The sequence below is a fragment of the Toxorhynchites rutilus genome, chromosome 3 (genome assembly GCF_029784135.1).
Source record: "Toxorhynchites rutilus septentrionalis strain SRP chromosome 3, ASM2978413v1, whole genome shotgun sequence".
NCBI lineage: Eukaryota > Metazoa > Arthropoda > Insecta > Diptera > Culicidae > Toxorhynchites > Toxorhynchites rutilus.
The window spans coordinates 43,549,300-43,568,642 of NC_073746.1; the positions used below are offsets into that span (position 1 = coordinate 43,549,300).

A 19,343-nucleotide genomic window follows, 5' to 3' on the forward strand; every position below is an offset into this window, starting at 1 on the left:
TATAAATAGAACATTACACAGTTGCCATTTTTCGGCGTAAGAATATTTCTTCTATACTATTGCATATGGTACATAAACACAGTAGCCATTTAGGCGTAAGAGTGTTCCTTCTGTTCTTCCATTATCCAGTTAGACCACCGGACAGCGGAGACAGTTGATATGATCATTGTTGAGCTATTCATAGAACAGCAGCCCGATCGATCTCCATCGCTTATGATCCACGATCGCCCATCGCCGATCTCCATCGCTGTGGACGTAGTTATTCTGTAACAACACAAAGATGGTCAATGAGGGCCCTGAGTTTTGAACTCACAATCGATCGCTTACTAAGCGAACGCGCAACCAATGTAGCTACGAAGACCCCCATCATATCAATGTTTGCACGAGTCAAATGACATATATTTCTCAGTAAAAAAAATAACACGAAGAGTAAACATAGAAAAATACATTCGATGTATGTTTTAAAAAAAGTAGTGTAGGCAAATGATGTTGTGACAGTGTAATTTGCAAGAAAATTTTGACAAAAAGTTTAAAATGGGTCATTTTGACCCCTCGTGGTAGGTTAAGTGTTAAAAAAACATAACTAATGAATTTTAAGTGTGTTGAAATGTTTTAACGATCTTTAAAATAAATCGAATGTGACCCATAAAAAGAACGAATCAGTTCATTCATTGAACAGAAATTTGTATGATGTTTCCAGATTCAATGCAGGTATTTCTTTAACATAACTGACATGTTTCTAATGCAAAGCAATATGTTTTTTGTCGTAGAGTAGAAAAGTGAGATAATGGAAATCAATACTCATTTTGCTCAAATTCTGTCTCATTGGTGGAAATTGTATGGTATGGCCTCAGCTTTTTTTTATTAGTATTCCTTGCATTTCCACCAAAACTTTATCCATAAAATGAAATCATAATCGGACACAATTTTCGTTCAAGATCATTCGCCACTTGCAAAAAAGAATGTGTTACTATTTACATAGGACACATATTCGATGTGTAGAGCTAATTTTCATTAATTTGTTTGGTTTGAAAAGCGTGTTTATTTCATCCGAATATCAATTACCAGTTTTGATTTACAGAAATGGAACACGCAACACAAAATTATCTATGTCGAATTACACGGCAAGGTTGCCATATTTGCACAACTCGATTGAACCTGAGTCGAACGGATTATAGAATGCGGAATTTCGATCCGTTCGAGTAGCTCTGCCTCTATCAGATTTCAGAATACCCGTGAGTAGCTGATCAGAATTCTCGACTTTTTTGAGGAAATTACACTATCAATTTCCTTAGGGCGTATTTAAACAAACTAAAAATGTGTGTAATCCTCTCTTTTTCGAATCAACCGAATACATCCAGCAATAGGTGGAACGCGCTTTAATGTCATGACAATGCATTACGTTTTGGTCCAGCAATAGCAGAGACTGTGTCGGCTTTGCTCATGATAGCGTCTCGCAAGGCAGGGTCTTCCTAACTCCGCTTTTCTCAATTGTGTCCTATGAATCGCAGTCGTTCGTGTGTATGAACGATCAATTCCGGATTATTGTTTTTTCTTCGGATCACAATCTATCGCGCCACCTACTATTATTTCAGTGCGCTCCTCTCCAGCTGGTGTTTTATCAGAATTGATGACAATAGCGTGATTGTCATTTTGCAATTTGAACATGTGTATTTTAATAATCAATTGTGCTCATTCAAAAAGGCTTCCAGCTCGTCGGCGATGCGCATGGCTTTAGACGAATTGAGGTTACTTGTTACTCGAGGTTGTGTGTATGGATGAAAGTTCGAAGAAACGGACCTAGCGCTGTCTGTCATTGAACAACGTAAATAGATAAGTTCTGTTTGAAATATGAACAGCGGTTACATCATTTGGATATTGTTCATATAAAAATTATAAAATCGCGTTTAAAAATAGGGGATGGGGGTTCAAATTGGGGTAATGCGGCTTGAAGCCAAATTTAAGGAAAAAAATATTTACGTGTTCCATGTCTCAAAATATTCGCTACTGATGACTCATAATTGGCACGGAATCTTTGCTCCACCTGTTTATCCAATTAATTCAATGAAAACGAAATGTTTTCATCTGTATGAACAGGAAGTTATTTACTAATGCAATCCGTCAAAACATACTAAACCTCTAGATAGAAGGTCATAGAGAAATGAATCGTGTATTACTATGCTCAGGCAATTTAGTATAATATTCACCGATGAAATCACAAAAACTTTTCAATTGTTATACATGAATACGAAAACACTGAGCATAATATAACTTTAAATCTAAATTCCAATCAGATGTTAATTCGGATAAATATGTTGAAAATAATGACATTGGAATAAGTATTTTTTATTCTATACTTTATACTCAAAATACGGTACAGATTTATAAAAAAAACGGGACAATCAAAATAGGACAAAAAACGGTACGTTTGGTCAACCTGATCAAGTATCGTGCTTCATGCTGTTAAGTGATGCCCCAGTGGTATCATATCTCCAGACATCTTCCGTGCATCGCCATTCAACCAGCACCAAACAAACATTTTACAGAGAACGCCCACGGTAACACTCAGATGCATCGAGAGAATTCTCGGTCAAAACCGTCAACAAAACTATGAAATTGTAGCATCGGCCGACGCGCACGAGAGCAAATACAAAAGGTTAACTAAAATAAGCGAAGTTGCGTTATTCATTCGCATTGGACCTGCATAAATTAAGGTGAAGGTGGAAGCTAGCCACAAATGGCTGCCACAATGGCGCTCATTTCTTTCAACAAAATTGCCGGCGATGATAGCCCAGCTTAATTTTTCCCAACATAATGTGTCGAAAAACATTATATTTACGCCTGCTTTGTTATGGCTCGGCTCGATGTGTTGAATGCAATGCCAGATCCACAGCGAGTGAACTATGGCTGTGGGAAAAAATAGCGAGGGAAAACGAAGATGGCACAAAATAAGCAGAATGAGAAAGACAATTCATTCTTGCTCGATGCTCGCCGGTTACGGTTTTGTTTCGATGACCACCAAAAGGAAAGTGAAAATTTTCTTCAGTTATCCCCTCCGTTATTTCTATTCTCGCGGGTGCATAACTTGCCCGTTATTGACACCACGGTTAGGTAAGCACACAAATGGACAGAACAAATGAGTGGGAAAATGGGAATGCTTTAGTTTTCATCATTTTAGACACTTTACACACCTTTGCAATGTATTTGCATATCAAACAAATTTTAGAGAATTTCCGATTCGACTGGTAAAATCGACCGCCAAAATCTGTTCGTAGCAATTAAAATAGTTATTAGCGTTAATTTTGTTTCATAAAAACGTGACCTGTTTTCTGATTTGACACCCTTAATGAAAGACGTAGTCCTACATCAAAAATAGGCCTGATGTGAAGTTACTTTATTTATATTTGATATTATTTATTTTGAAATGAAACTAAATATTCTCAGACGCTGAAACTAGTCGAATAACTCGTATTACTTTCCGTTTTATATACAACTTAATTTTCGTAAGTCGACATATCCTTTAATAAAATCGTTAATGGTATAACGTGGTGTGGAAATTTATTTCCGGATATCGAGTTGTATGTCTCTAGCAAAGGAAACTTTGATTCCTGCTTAGGTTTAGATTTTATTGGTACTCTGGTTTCATTGGTATTTTGGTGAAGTATGTCTGCAAGTCGCAGATGCGTTTCCTCGACTGAGCGGTTCAAGCTTGATCTTGCATTCTGTCAACATGCAAGTGCTTTGTGCTCAATAGAACAGCTGATTGTAGACAGGATAGAACAACAGAATGAGACTCAGAAAGACTCAGACTCAGACTCAGACATATACGGTCGACCGAATTGGTCAAATATAAGTGTTCGCGTTAAATTCTGTGTTTGAATTTAAATATCTGTTTTATCTGTAAAGTATCCGAGAACGAGAACGGTTGCGCACGAACAGTCTCAAAAATGAAATCTCAACACAAAGCTTAGAAGCTGTCGAGGAAGCGGTGGCCCAAACTTCAAGGCTTCTTCAGCTCTTGGAAGCATCGTTGGAATCGATGTTTTCTAGTTAATAGGGAACTATTGCGAATGCTTAGGTTTAGTAATTCGCAGAATTTAATAACCACGCCTCGTATACATAGGATGTTTGGTAACTTATCGAGAACCTTTTAGGGTATGAAGGAGAATTATGTTTAATAAAATAAATCCTAATACGCATATTGATGCGGTTTCAGCCGTTAGAGAGCCGTCGACTTTTATAGCTTTGGGCTTTGAATGTCCAGAGTTCGCTCTGAATAAAATAAGAAATTACGCTTGTTTGTAAAATAAAGTAACTTTACAGAAATAAAATAGTTCAAAGTTAGTGGTTTTTGTAGTTTACGTTATTTTTTTTACTAAACTCTACACAGTATTGATCATCCCTCGCAAACTGCTCTATGATTCATTCTCTGACACAAAATTGCTATCTCTGTTACTTCCATTAAAATTTCATAACAAGCCTCTTCAAAATTGATTGTACTCCATTATGTCCACGTTGACATGTGTTTGAAATACACATCAAGCAACATAACACTTTCATGGAAAAGTACGGGCAACTAAGGGTGAGGGGAATGTTTACAAATTCATGAGAAGGGAAAACAGATTAAATTTAATGTTTTTAAAGCTTTTAATTTTTTTATGTAGATGTGTATGTATTCCTTAAAAATATATATATGCTAGAGGCGAATGAACTGAAAAGTTTAAAGCCTCTTTAATTCAACATCATCATCATCATTAAAAATATTCATTTCACATGTCCAAGTGGGCATATCCTATCCGTGGACCTATCCACGGTGTAGGACAAGTGTGGACATTTTCGTTTCGTAAACATATTTCATTGAACCAACCCAATCAAACACTTAAGCAAACATGAGAAAAAATTGAAACCTACCGGACGGGATTCATGAACTCGATTGCGTAGCAGAATGATAAAAAATGTAAATTTATTCCACAGAACCGCAAATATATTTTGCCGTTTCTTACTAGAAATCGTTTTCCTGGCAATATTTTTTGTCGTCATAATATTCCGAATCCGGTGCAGTAAGTCAAGGCTCAATATTCCATCAATCGCTCGTCTTTGTACCGGAACCGGTATCAAACTAAACCCGCTCACTGTGATTCAAACACATTTCCTACTGTTCATATTCAACCATTATTTAACCGACACAACGCAACATATCGCTGTTAGCCGCCGCCGATTCGCAGTAACCAAAATTAGCGGGCGCGTGTGGATCGAATTACTTGGAATGAACAAAACAAAAATCGAAAAGAAGCACAGAGGAAACAAAACAAAAACCGGGTGATCACGTTTTGCGCGAATGATTTCCAATGCTTAGATGCTTAAAAACACATCCGAATGGCCTTCAAATCACTTAGCTCAAAACAAAACAAACAACGTGGTAAAAGAGGATATAAATCATCTTACGTGACATTTTTCAGAGCTGTCCAGCCAACATTGATTGTGAACATCAAAGGATCAGCTAAAGTCTGTTGCACACTTTCACTCTCGATATCTTCTTCGATTCACTATCTTCTTCAATTAGTCTACTGTGTTTATAGTAACTATCTTCAATTCTTCAACGCGATAGCGCCACACGTTTCGTCTAATTGCACGAATTCTGTTGTGTTAATTGATTCTAGGGTTCACAACAATTTAGAACCGCGCTCGGTTTGATACTGCGGGGTGGCGAATCGCAAATTTATGAAAGCAAACTAAAAACAAACCCCGTGCTTGTGTACTCTTGTGTCGATTTGAGAGTGATCGTGATCTACGTCGCGATTACCGACGACACTTCCCGGACAGTGTTGGTGTCGTCGCGGATGCTGATTCGCGTTCCATAACGTAACACCACAGCCGAGGTTGTGTTTGTGAAATGGCGTTATGGCAATCACTCACTGTACGGTAATGTAAAAGGTATTTCAGTGCAAATACACGATAAACATATTGATGTGCGCATGCTTCCTCCCACAGCTGCCGAGTCGATTGCGCGCGGTCCGCTTATGTATGCGGCGGTTAAAAAGCTGCCCAGTAGTGACGTCCGCTGAACGAGCCAGGACACATACACCGACGGCCGCAAATTTCATGAATGGGAAAAACCCTACGCTTCGGGTTTTACCTAAACGTGCAGTAGCGAAGCGATAACGGGTCACAGCGCGGCGTGTTGAGCCCCAGAAGTGGGCTATTTTGATCTGGACGACCGGTTGGTGGTTGTATTGACTCATCTCGCAGGTGACGGGAGGAACATTAAAGAGGTAAGTTCGTAGGTTCTGATAGTGAGGTAGTGTGTATGGGATTTCCAGCACTGGTGGTTTATTTATGAGGCTGGGGAGGCCTCTATCGATGTGTTCAGATTAACACTGATAAAGCAAATGAGAGGAACAGATTCTGGGGGTTTATCCAGATATGCTACATTAATCGGAAGCACGGGAAAGTTCATTAGAAGTGGCACGTGTCGTATACAGTGCTGTTCGCAATAATAACAACGTCTAGGAATATTTATACTTTTGTTAAGGCTTGCGCTGAAGCTGAACTCACTGGTCAAAACAGTCGCTCGGATATTGTAACCAATATTCTAACGAGGTACCAAGGTTGCTTATTTATGATCTGTGTAACGTACGTGTGATGGATTTTAGGCAGCTTCCAGAGCAAAGGCTCTATAAGGTCACGGGTTCAAGAGATTATTGTATAACATTTATCCGAAATACATTCAACGAATGTAAATCTATCCAAATGCATACTTTACCCAAATGAAAATTTATTCAAATGTAACATTTGCTAGAATGTAACATTAAATATGATGAGTGTAACATTTATCCGAATGTTTAATATACTACATGGACTGAAATGTCTCGGGATTTTAAATGGAAAACAATCGTTTTTGGGAAAAGCTGTATGTATTCCTCAACATAGTTTCCTTCGAGGGCAATACACTTGGTATAAGTAGTTTCCAACATTTCGATTCCTTTTCTGTAGTACGAAACGTCTAAGTCTTCAAAATATGCCTCAGCGCCACTCTGCAGTCTGCCTATTGGACTCAGGATTGTGGTAATGGATCTACGTTTCATCCACTGTCACAAAACGTCGAAAAAAGTCCACTTGATTACGCTTCAACAACGCCAAACTGGCTGTTGAATCATCAACGCGCCGCTGTTTTTGGTCGACGATCAGCGAACGCGGCATCCATCGCGCGGATAGATTTGTCATGTCCAAAATGTATCGCATTTGTTTTTTTTTAAATGCTTACGGCCTTCGCAAACTCGCGTAACTTTACGATCGTTCAAAACGAGTCGATGCAGTTGTTTTACGATTTCTGGATTCGTAGTCTCTTTTGGCCTTCCAGAGCGAGGTGCATCTGCGGTGCTTGTACGGCCCATTTTAAATTCACTAAACCACCAATAAACTGTTATTCTCGAAGGAGCAGAAGTGGAAAAACATTTCGTCAACCACTGCATTGATTATTCAGGAGTTTTTCCCATCAAAAAAAATTTTAAGGGGTTGTATCTAGGACACGACCGTATATTTTCGACGTAGAACTACGCAATCATATTATGCAATCCACTTGTTTACCACTTCGAATATTATTTTAGAATGCATCTAAATTTTTGTAATAGATTATGTTCTTCGTTACAAATAAATTTGATGAACGTCCTTTTACGTTTGATATCATATCTAGGACTAACAAAATATGTGAACGGAAGATTTGTCAAACGATCATTGTATTTTACATTTCCCTCTGAAATTGTTGCACATCTCATGTTTACGTAGTTCTCGAACCGCGAAAGTCCATTCACCTCTAGTTTCCGAAATGACGATTTCCCAGGCTTCTCAGTTCAAAAGTACTTTTTAGGGAAACATATTCCAGTCTTGACAACGACAAGCGAGTACAAAAGCACTCAACACAAAAAAACTGGAAGTGGGTTATATCTATGGTATAACCGCAGTGGTGACGTAGGACTATCGTTGATTCAGTGATCATTTGTTTGAAGTTGAATCAGAATCCATTCTGAATGAATGAATAAATGAATATTTGGGGGACTTCGAAAACGAGAGCGTTACGTTGGAGGTACAAGGTCTTATGCATCCAATATTGGATACGAAAATATCCTACTGGTGACGAAGAATAATTTCCAGAAGCTTTCCTGCTAATTGCACATGATTGAAAAATCACTGAACCAAATGTATTTGGTCGCAGTGTTATATGGTTAGAAAACATTAAAATAAATTCTTTCGCTTGCATGGGAACTGGCAGATTATTTTGCAGCAGCAATATCTTTCCACCACCAGTGGTTAATGCTAACTCGATAACCACCTGTTAATTACACTTGATTGAAAAATCACAAAACCAATTGTATTTGGTCGCAGTATTATATGGATAGAAAACGTTAAAATAAACTCTTTCGCATGAATGTATTTTTCAATTCCCAGGGGAACTGGCAGATTATTTTTCAGCAACGATAATATTCTTCCGGAATCTTCTCGATGCTGGATGGCATTCAAACGAAAGAAGTTCCGTACGTATATGTGTGTGTGTGGCGGCTGCTTCGATGTCACAAACGGAGCTGTTTTTCGGTGCTGATACTCTCTCGGTCGTTTTCTCTTCTTCTGATGGATCGGATTTTCTGCGCTCCCTCACAGTTCCAAACAAACTGTATGTGTTTCAAGTCAGGTCAGGCCATCTCTTGATCCCTCGTCGTCCAGCTCGTCCAGCACGTTCAGCTCGTTCAATAACGATGTTGTCTTGTCAATGTCCTCGTGAAAAATGAATGCGTTTCACCACCAGAATATCACTTAGGTATGCTTTTTGTGCGTGATTGAATCGAGAGAAGGTGTGGTTTACGATGGCAATTTGGAAGGCAGAATAAAGGGGAATGAACTCTGTGAGTTTGAAATTTTCGGCGACTGAGCAATAATCGATTGAAAATAATATAATTTTCGCGATGCTAAACATTTTCCGTTGCGCGCGCATACAATATTGGGTACGAAAATTTTCTACTGATGGGGAAGAATAATTTTCGGATCGATTGAAAAATCACAAAACCAAATGTATTTGGTTGCAGTGTTATATGGAAAGAAAGCATTAGAATAAACTCTTTCGCATCAATGTATTTTTCAATTCCCAGGGGAACTGGCAGAGTAAATTTCAGCAACGATTAGTTCTTTCCAGATTTTTCTCAATACTCGAAGCCCACCAGTGGTTAATGCTAACTCGATAACCACCTGTTAATAGCACTTGATTGAAAAATATTTGGTCGCAGTGTTACATGGATAGAAAACATTAAAATGAACTCTTTCGCATGAATGTATTTTTCAGTTCCCAGGGGAACTGGCAGATTATTTCTCAGCAACGATTGAATCTTTCCGGAATTTTCTCGATGCTGAATGGCATCCAAACGAAGAGTGCCGCGCGTGTATGTGTGTGTGGCGGCTACTCCGATCTCTTCCCGGGGAACCGTTTGTGGCATCACTCTCCTCCTGATGGATCCCCTTCTGGCCTAAGGTGCACAAACAGGCTCTTGGTGACACCGTTCATCAGCGCTTTCATGATAAACGAAGCTAGCTTCACCACAACAGCGACACCATGCTCCAATCGCTGTTCAATTATAACTGAGTGGATTTCCGAGTGGCGCTCGCTTATATACCGATTGGTGATTTCAATAACCTGTTTTGAAAGCAATTTTAAGACTATTGAAACAAGTTTTTGGATCAAAAAGTAACAAGTATATAACGCGTAGACATTTTATCTTTTGAATGAAGTGTTTATCATACCATTTCGTTTAGTTGTTTAGGAGCTTTTAACGCTCAAAATCTCGGTCTCCGGCGTAACGCTTTCGTTTTCGAAACTTTGATTTTACACCCCGGTATAGAAATGAAAGACGTAGTCCTACGTCAAAAAAAAAAAATAAAATGAGTGGATTATATCTATGATATAACCGCACCTTAGCTTAGCAATTATTGGTTTGTATTGATTAAATTCTTGATTGAATGCAACAATTTCCGAATTCAATTAAATCCAATATATTTGCTTTGTGAGTAACAAGATTGAACAAATGCCATGTAAAGTCAATTCATGCATTGTGATAGATTATGCTCTTCGTTACAAGTAAATTCAATGACAGTCCCTTTTACGTTCGGTATGATGCCTTGGACAAAATATGTGAACGGAAGAACTATCAAACGATTATTTTATTCTACATTTCCCTTTGAAGTTTGCATCTCTCAAGTGTACGTACTTCTCAAAACGCGAATTTGCTTGAAACTTAAAAGTTCATTCGCCTCTAGTGTATGCACGATTTTCCCAGATTACTAAGTTTAGAAGACCGTGTTAGGGAAACATATTCTAGTCTGCACAAAGGCAAGCGAGTACAAAAGTACTCGCAGTTTGCATTTATTTGCAAAGCCGATTTCCCCAGACACCTTGGTTTAGAAGTCTGTGTTAGGGAAACACATTTCAGTCGGAACAAAAATGCTCCTGACTTGCACATATTTGCAATGCCAATTTCCCCACACTCCATGGATTAGAAGCCTATGTTAGGGAAACACATTTCAGTCGAAACAAAAACACCCCCGACTTGCATGAATTCGCAATGCCGATTTCCTCCATTTCCTCCATAGTTTTGAAATCTCTGTTAGGGAACACATTTCGGTAGGAACAGAAGCTCCCCTTACTTTTACGTGTTTGCAAAGCCGATTTCTCCAACGCTGCTTGGTTTTGAAGTCTGTGTTAGGGAACACATTTCAGTGAGAACAAAAGTCCCGATACTTTCATGTATTTGCAATGTTGATTTCCCCAAGGCTGCTTGATTTAGATGGCTGTGTTGGGGAAACCGTAAATCGGGACAATCAAAACTATGCAGTTAGGACGTTTAGATAACGCTTGACATTTTACAGTTATTCAATTGTACATCTCATGAAAAGTAATATTAAAATATTTCCTATCAATTGATGCAAACATCTGTTAAGAAATGTTAAGAAATGAAATACCGGTACGGTTAGCACACAAATCGGCAGAACAAATGTATGGAAGAAAGGAAGTTCTAGTTTTCTTGAATTTGAACCATTTAGAGATAAGATTAATTATAATGTATAGCATATCAAACAAATCTTAGAGAATTTCCGATTCGATTGGTGTGCAAATCATGAGAATTCGTTCACAGTGAAAATAGTTATTAACGTTAACTTTATTTCATAAAAACGTGACCTGTTTTCTGATTTGGCACCCTTCCTGAAATACGGAGTTCTACGTCAAAACAATATTTGATCAAAATACGATCCTCTTTTTCCATTTTCTATACGAATGCTCAGGTAGTGACACTTAAACATCTTTAGAAATGTCATGAAACTTCACACATAAGCTAGTGACAGACGAACCTCTCGAAATGAAACTTGTTCATATTTTTCTGTTGTTGTTTTTCTGTTGAAAAATCCCGGACTTTTCAGCCCATGTAGTACATCTATTTTTTATGAAGAGGCATTTCTATATTTGATTCTAATAAGTGTTATGGAAATGGGCCATTTATACATTCATTGCTATCTAAAAACTCGAATATTGTGTGGGTAGACGGTAACGAGAAAATCCAGCGTTTCATACTATATTTTACAAAGTTATGGAAAAGGGATATAGTTTGACTTTATATTAATTAAATTTATAGTTTTATATAAATGATGGACAAATCCGATTGTAAACATTATTCATTCATTTGGATTAAGTACCCCATACACGTAGACTATAACTGTGAATTTCAAGCAGTCGCCATGAAAATTCATAGGATGAGATTTTGAAATCCGTCAAACATACATTCTGAGTGACATACATGAAAAGAATAATTTGATTTGAACGTAAATTTCGACCAAATATTTTTGAGATGTTATTCAGACTAGCGAACGCAACTAGAATTATCAGAACTATCACATCTGTAAACTAGAGTTATCCGTTTTTTAGTTACACTGCAATATCCGATCGATAAAACAATACATTCTTTTCTAATGTAAGAAACTTCAATTTTGTTTTGCTAGAGGTACTCATTCTGTGGGTTAGAATGAGGTCTTTATAATAACAATTAGCTATTGAAATCGGAGATCAATCAATCGGAGATTAAGGAAGAGTATAATACCATTTATCTAGAAAGACAATTGCCCCGAATGTACTATCCGGAATAAGATAGAAAGAAATATAAAAAAACAATCCTGATAATAAATTGAAATCAGTTAAACAGCACAGCTCATTTATCAAAGAAGGAATAGTTATCTGAATTTAAATATTTAGTTTTGGTAAATCGAACCTGAATATTCAAAACGAAACAAATAAACTCGAAAGAACAGCATATGTTCAAAGAAGAAAAAAAAAATGCTAAAAAATATTTTTTATTTTTTTCCAAATCTTTTCCCCTTTTTCATTTATGCCTTTTTATTTTTTTATGTTGAAATTAATTTGCTAAAAATGACCCAAATCCCGTAATACTGTATAACGGGTCTCTTAGCTTTGAAGAGCAATACGGAAAAAAAGGAAGGTATTTAAATTGTATGCCTACTAATTTCTACAAATGAATCAGAAGAAGATCTCACATCATTGTTAAATTTCGTTATTACAATTTTCCAATTACATTTCCAGTATTTTCGTTGCTCTCTCATGTTATATTAATTTGCTACATTCGGTTAAAAAAACATTCGGGTGAACGTCTTACCGGTATTTGTTACATTCGGGTAAATGTGCTAAGGGAAAACGTGTTTCGAATGAATGGTATACGGGAAAATGTCACACCACGCACCACACCCCCAGCAATTTCTAATTTATTATAAAGAATTGATTGTGTTGAGGTGGCGGTAGCGACCAGTTACGAAACAAATTTTCATCCCCAGTTCACAGTTCCGCCGCCTTCTTTACATCAAACTTAAGTGCGCTCCACTTTGAACACGGAAACGATTCGCGAATTCACGAAAATTGAATGATCGATCGATGAAAAAGTTACCAATAAGCCCAAGACCGAGACACTCTGAAATTCACCCGAGCTTTCTCCCGACGATGTAAATCAATTCACTTTTTATTGGATTATTTTAATTTATTACATTAGAATGCAACGCAATTGCACAAATAACTTATTAGTAGAGAGTTTTATTGGCTCTGAAAAGAGCCGTATTACAGAAGTAGCTGAAGGTAACCATATTATGGATCTACCTTCAACAACGCATTGAAAACAATATAACAATTTTCAATCTACCTTTGACAACGCATAAAAACCAGAAACAATGTGTTATGAAAATACGAAAGTACTTTCCATCAGACGGCATGAAAATCGGCGCGGTGCTTCCATCGATCGAGATTGCATGTAGGGGAAGGGTGGTAAAGACGAACACTTTAAGTGAAATCATCTTCGAAAAAATAAGAAACAGTCGAAAAAGACGGACACTTGCAGGGAAAGTTGGACACCTGGAGTGGGAAAGATGGACACTAACTGAAAAGTTATTTTGAAATTCAAGTTGATGTACTCAATAAATTTTGAATGTCTTTAAATGGGCCTTAAAATGATTGAACAATCTACTTGACTAAACTCACCTAGAAAGACCTTGTAATTTTTCTTATTTTTTCATGCCTACGGAATGATACATTCGGATTATGTTTCGAAAACTGCTAAGCATGGAGGCTTTTTCTGCCACCTAAGTTGGTTTTTGGAACGAATGCTCCGATCCGTTTTTTCCGCCAATTTTCTAAATTCCGTCATGGATTTCGCATAGAATCTCCCCTCTAGGTCTAAAGATTGTCGAGCCAGCTTATGTTCCTGCTGCTGACCGTCAGAAAAATCAATCAGTTTATAGCGGGTGAAATTTATTGAGAAGTGTGAGAAGTGGGTACGAAAATTTCTCAGATCATACGAATACATGAAACACAACAAACACGGAGATCAATTCCATTCATAGCGCCTCCCATCGCGGGCAAAAGCAGAACAATCACTCCATTAAACCGCAAAAAGACTGCATTAAAACAACTACCTGTAAGTGTGGAACGAAAATATAGAATATCTTCCATTATTCTTTTATTTCGAGCAAAACCTGCGATATCAACATTTGGAAAGAATATCCTTTGCTCGCTAGCTGGAATCAGACTATGAAATTTGAAATTTGAAATCGCGAATGACTAATTTATTCCCAAACGGGACGAAGAGCGGAAGCGATGGTAAGCACATAAATGAACAGAACAAATATACGAGAAAATGGGAATGCTTTCAATTTTCGTTAATATACTCCTTTACGGATTATGAAATCGTAATTTATAGTATATCAAACGAATCGTAGAGAGTTTCTGATTCGATTACTATGCATATCACCAAAATCCGTTCGAAGCGAGAATAGTTATTAACGTTAACATTATTTCATAAAACCGTGACCTGTTCTCTGATTCAGCACCCTTACTGGAAGGCATGGTCCTACGTCAAAAAACCATTGGTCTGACAAGGAATATACAGCTGCAAACCAAAAATTCGTGGTTTTTTGTTACAATTCAGACTATCTGCTTAAAGATTTATAAGGCACACAAATTTTGTGTGGAGTAGTGATCAGCTGCCACTTCAGCAGATACGCACTACTGTGATACCGTAACAACAGGGTTAATTTTGTCGAAAATGAACTTAAACCGTTCCATCAAAAAGTGCACAAAAGTACAAAAGTGGAAATACCACAGATGCTCGACATGCTACCGTCAGACACAGTTCCTATGGTGACTGATGCTACGAAGGAGAAAAAAATCCCAAAATTAGGCCAGGTGATCTTTCTAGAAAGCCGAATGCTCATAGTAGAGCTACTGCTATTGCCAGTGATGCCAGAAATATTGTAACGACGAGAGAAAGAGAGAGCTGAGCTTGAGCTTGAGCTTGGGTAGACTGTACACTTCGTAGTTGCTCTCCGTGATTGACCTGAAACAGTGAAATTGTACAAAGAACACACCGAATAACGTTTTGGAGTAGCAAATCATTCTCTTTGTGCAAGTTTCGGTGAATCGAGCTTTAAATAGTCAATAACGACGCCGGCCGCGTCACCAGGCGAAGGGAAGGAATGTCAGTATGATATTCACCGTCCGAAGGCCAGAAGGGTCGCCTCTATAACGTGGTTCCCTAGCGATTATCATGGAAAGGATAGTTGTTAGTGGGAAGAGGTAAGAATTAGGATTTACTGAGGTGATTAGGAGTTTATCTATTTCTTTTTTTACATAATAACCATGGATAACACCTATTACAATCATCCTCCTTAGGGGTTTTGGACCCCCTGCTCGGGTTCTCAATAGTCTCAGGTTCTATTTCGGACATGCTACTATGGAGATCCTTCGTTCGCAGGCGGAGTTGTAACGATGAGAGGAAGAGAGAGATGTAAAAGTCCGGGAATTCTGAACCCAATATACCTTTGGCAATAAATCGATAAGTCTACCCCTACAGTGCTCGAGAACGCGCATAACTTGCGCTGTAGCGTTTGGAAGCCGAACAGTGATTGAAGAAGCGAAAGTTGGAAGAAGAGAAGCAAGAATTGGAAGAAGAAAAGGCGATGAAGAAGGAATAGAAGCTACAAAAGGAAGGAATAGGCGCTGTGGAAAAAAGAACTTGATCTATTAGACCAATCGATGGAGGATAAATATAATTTAGAAGAACAGATCGCTGAACAAGGAAGTATTTTCCAGAATTCGGATGTGAAAGAAAAAGATCGACAAAAAAGAAAGACTGTCACAAGCTGCGTAGAGAACAGAGATTTATAAGAAAATCGTGGTTGGCAGCCAGGAAAATTTTGCCGAAAAATCTATCGATTCTGGTGATCGTGGCGAATCTTCAACCGTATCTTCGAATTATTTCTTCAGATTTCCGGTACAAGCGAAAGCTGAAGGAGTTCAGTAGCAATTCAAAGCTCGAATCGCCGAAATTTGCAAAATGAGAATGGTTTCCTACTCTAAAGCGTCAATCAATGTGTGCTTTATGCTATTTCGCTGGTTCAAGTCGCCGAGTGGTTAGCGTCACACCTAACATGCCGGGGGTTCGGGTTCGATTCCCGTTCTGGTCGGGGGAGTTTTTCGTCAAAGAAATTTCCTCTGACTTGCACTGTGGTCACGCGTGTTCTAGCTTGCCACTCAGAATGCATTCGAGGCATGTTATTTGGCATAGAAATCCCAACTAAGTACTAATAAAAATGACGCAAGTAGGGGAACTCCAAAAATATTGACGAAAATTAAATATAAAGTCGGGTAAGACAAACACTCCACCGACAAAGAACCAATTTTTTGTTTCTAATATGACATGAAAAAATGAGAAAAATTATAAGCCCTTCTAGGTGATTTTAGTCTAGCTTTATTGTTAGAAAATTTTTAAGGCACATTTGAAGACCTCCAAAACTTATCGAGTAGATAAACTTGAATTTTCAATTAGTGTCCATTTTTCCCACCCCAAGTGTCCATCTTTCCCGCCAAGTGTCCGTCTTTCCCGACTAAACCTTTTTGTTTCAAAGATGCCGGACACATTGATTTTCCAAAATTTCTGCCTCAAAGACAAATTTTATTATAAAAAGAGACCTACACTATCAATTTGTGGTGAGATGTATAATTTACAAGAACGTGTATTTTTAATGAAATCGTATTACTCGAGCAACCGAAGCCTCAATGAAACTTTGTCCTCTTAGGGTAAGAATTTCCACATTTCTCGTCGTCGATTACTTGCTCTGGGGGTACGAGAAGGACCGTTGCTATGTTAATTGGACTGGGTACGAGAAGGACCGTTGCTATGAAAATTTGGAGGAACTTAAAGAAGAAATAACTCGGATTTTCAACAGCATCGAAGTCGTAATGTTAGAGTTGTGCATGAAGAATTTTGTTCACCGTTTAAAAGTCGTTATCGAAAAAGGGGTGGTCACATCGAAAATGTCCTAAAATAAGCTTTATTTTCCTTTTTTTAAAATAAAAATCGGTTCACTTTTGTAGAAGTTATTAAAATTTGTTGCGTGAGCGTTTAATCTGAAAGACCCTGTAATACGATGTGTACAGTCTACCCAAGCTCAAGCTCGATGAATCATAGAATGAACACATTTGGCGATTGTGGCATGTTTTTTGACCATTTTTTGAAAATTCTGACCCACCATCGGTATTTCTTATCCCATCCCAGCATTTCAAGCTATTGTTACAGAGTATCCGAAATATGAAGCTGTCCGAAAAATGATTCAGAACGGTATTGATCCTTGTACAATATTCTTTCATATGAATCTTTTCGCGTCAACATCATCGATAACTAGATTTAAAGTTGAGTTAATGTTAATGGTTTGAAAATAAAATTCGACACTTCATGAAACCTCCACGATCCCTAAGATATAATTGTTTTTTCGTTGAAACTTGCATTACACAACCATTTTTGACGACATGAAATAGCCGAATGCATTCGAAGCGGCATCTGATACATCCGGCATCAACTCAATGCCAAACTTTAACCGTCAAAACAAACATATTTCCATCGATCAAACGGCCGTTGAACTGTTCAATGTCAAAGACGAAAAGAAGCTGCAGTGAATATAGTAAACCAAAACAGAAACAAAAAAAATCAGTCAGCAATGATGAATCACTCCATGTGTAACATTGATGACAGTTCATGAGATACTTGCAGGAACTTTAGACATGCACACGCAATGCAAATTCTTGTTTTAGTGTTCTATGATGGGGCAGTTATGTGCAAATGAGTTTCCTGTGTATTTACAAAAAAATATTAGAGCAAGTTATTGTAACTGTGCATAAAATCTTTGTTACATTTCTAGCGAATGAAAGTAAATTTTCAAAAATACGTTCGACTCACCACACGACGTTTACGACGTTTGTCCCCCAGACAATTGACGTCAGCGACTTCGCGAATGAATGATTTCAGATAACAACAATAACAACAACCACAACAAATATGGACTCCAATAAACGGCGCGAGCACCACTGGTATCAGCTATAATGTGTTGAACCTCTAGCGAATAGTCTTCTGTATGCGGCGTTCCGCACGATAACGATTTCGCATTTTTTTTCTAATCACACTCAAAATTCACTTCGCTCGTTTTTTTTCCTCCGACACCAATAAGAATCAATTTACAACTGATGGAAAAAGCTTGACGAGCCACTATTCCACTCGAATTCGAATCGATGAGTGTTACGGAAATTCTAAGTTCCCACGATGAGCTCACATCTCGTTACACGGTCCCTGCAGGCCGTGAGAAGTCACGGTAGAAAATACTGGACCTGAGAATTGTTGTTCAGCACAGCAGAAGAAATTCCCCGATCTCTCCAGCGTGTGTCTAACAATCAACAATGGAATTTGAGAACAATTTTCGCTTCAAACACTTTAATTTATTCTTCTCCTGTGGAAGCTGCTACCACTTGAACCACCAAAAATCGTCTGACCGGCGTGCGACAGTTTTCCGCCCAACGGAGGAAAAGTGTCCTGGAAAAGCGCCGCTCTCGGACACAAGCGGGAGCACTCACACATCAACGTTCACCCCGAAATGAATACGTATGCACATGGTCGAGGTGAGTTGGGTGAGGAAGGAGACGACAACGCGCGGAGGATTCTAGTTCAAGTCGGCGCGAACGTTGGTGATGTACTGTTCTGTGAAGCGTAATACTACGCTAATCGAACTTAGCGCGGCGGGTGGTGCGCTACACACGCGGAAAGTATGAATGTATGACACACAACCGTCTGCTGCTGTCTATGTTGCTAGTCTCCGATGCGATGTTTCTATTTGCCGACGATGGCAATGGTTTGGTGGTTATCGATGAGAATGAAGTTGTACAGGAACGAAAGAGAAGTTTATAGGTGTATTTTGAATCACTCATCCACACGCGTAGCGATTAGGCACAGTCGAACAAATTGTTTGCATCGAGGCAAAAAGTTTAAGCACATGAGAAAAAGTGATGTCTGATGAACCGTGTGCCGTGGTGATCCCGTGTTGATAGAGATCGCTATCTAGTAGCAGTACCAGCATGTATACATCACAGTGATGATGTCACATTATTTATACTTATAATTCCAGATATTATGCCGTCAGAATCACGATTCATTGCATTTGATGACCGCAACAAGGTAAAACCCCTCTGTTGAATGCGTGTATTAAGTACCAAATTGCAGTTGTGTGCATCATGAAGCCATTAGACAGATTTGTTGGTATATTGCGTGATTTGTTCTTTGTTATAAAATAATTGTAGGTTCTATTTTTTACTCTTTAGCCAATGCAAACACAATTGTAAAGAGCATCATATAGAGCCTGTGAACATGATACTGTTTTTTTGTGAAAGTATAACACATTTACAAGTTGAAAGATGAAAACAAAATATTCAA

General features: G+C 38.2%; 1 protein-coding gene across 7 annotated transcripts in view; it reads right to left on the bottom strand.

The window, feature by feature from the left end:
- The window catches only part of LOC129775606 (embryonic polarity protein dorsal-like), a 65,490-nt gene extending 46,874 nt beyond the window's left edge, over positions 1 to 18,616 (bottom strand). For 3 of the 7 annotated variants that reach the window (XM_055780558.1, XM_055780554.1, XM_055780549.1), the window contains exon 1: positions 17,823 to 18,616. Coding sequence is in view for 1 of the 7 variants with exons in the window: in XM_055780553.1 (XP_055636528.1) it covers positions 5,446 to 5,452 (7 nt within the window). In the remaining 6 variants the exon portion in view is untranslated. Of the gene's footprint in view, positions 1 to 5,445; positions 5,758 to 17,822 lie in introns of those variants that run through there. The other 4 variants (XM_055780550.1, XM_055780556.1, XM_055780553.1 and 1 more) reach the window with 4 other exon arrangements.
- Between the last annotated feature and the right edge of the window lie 727 nt (positions 18,617 to 19,343).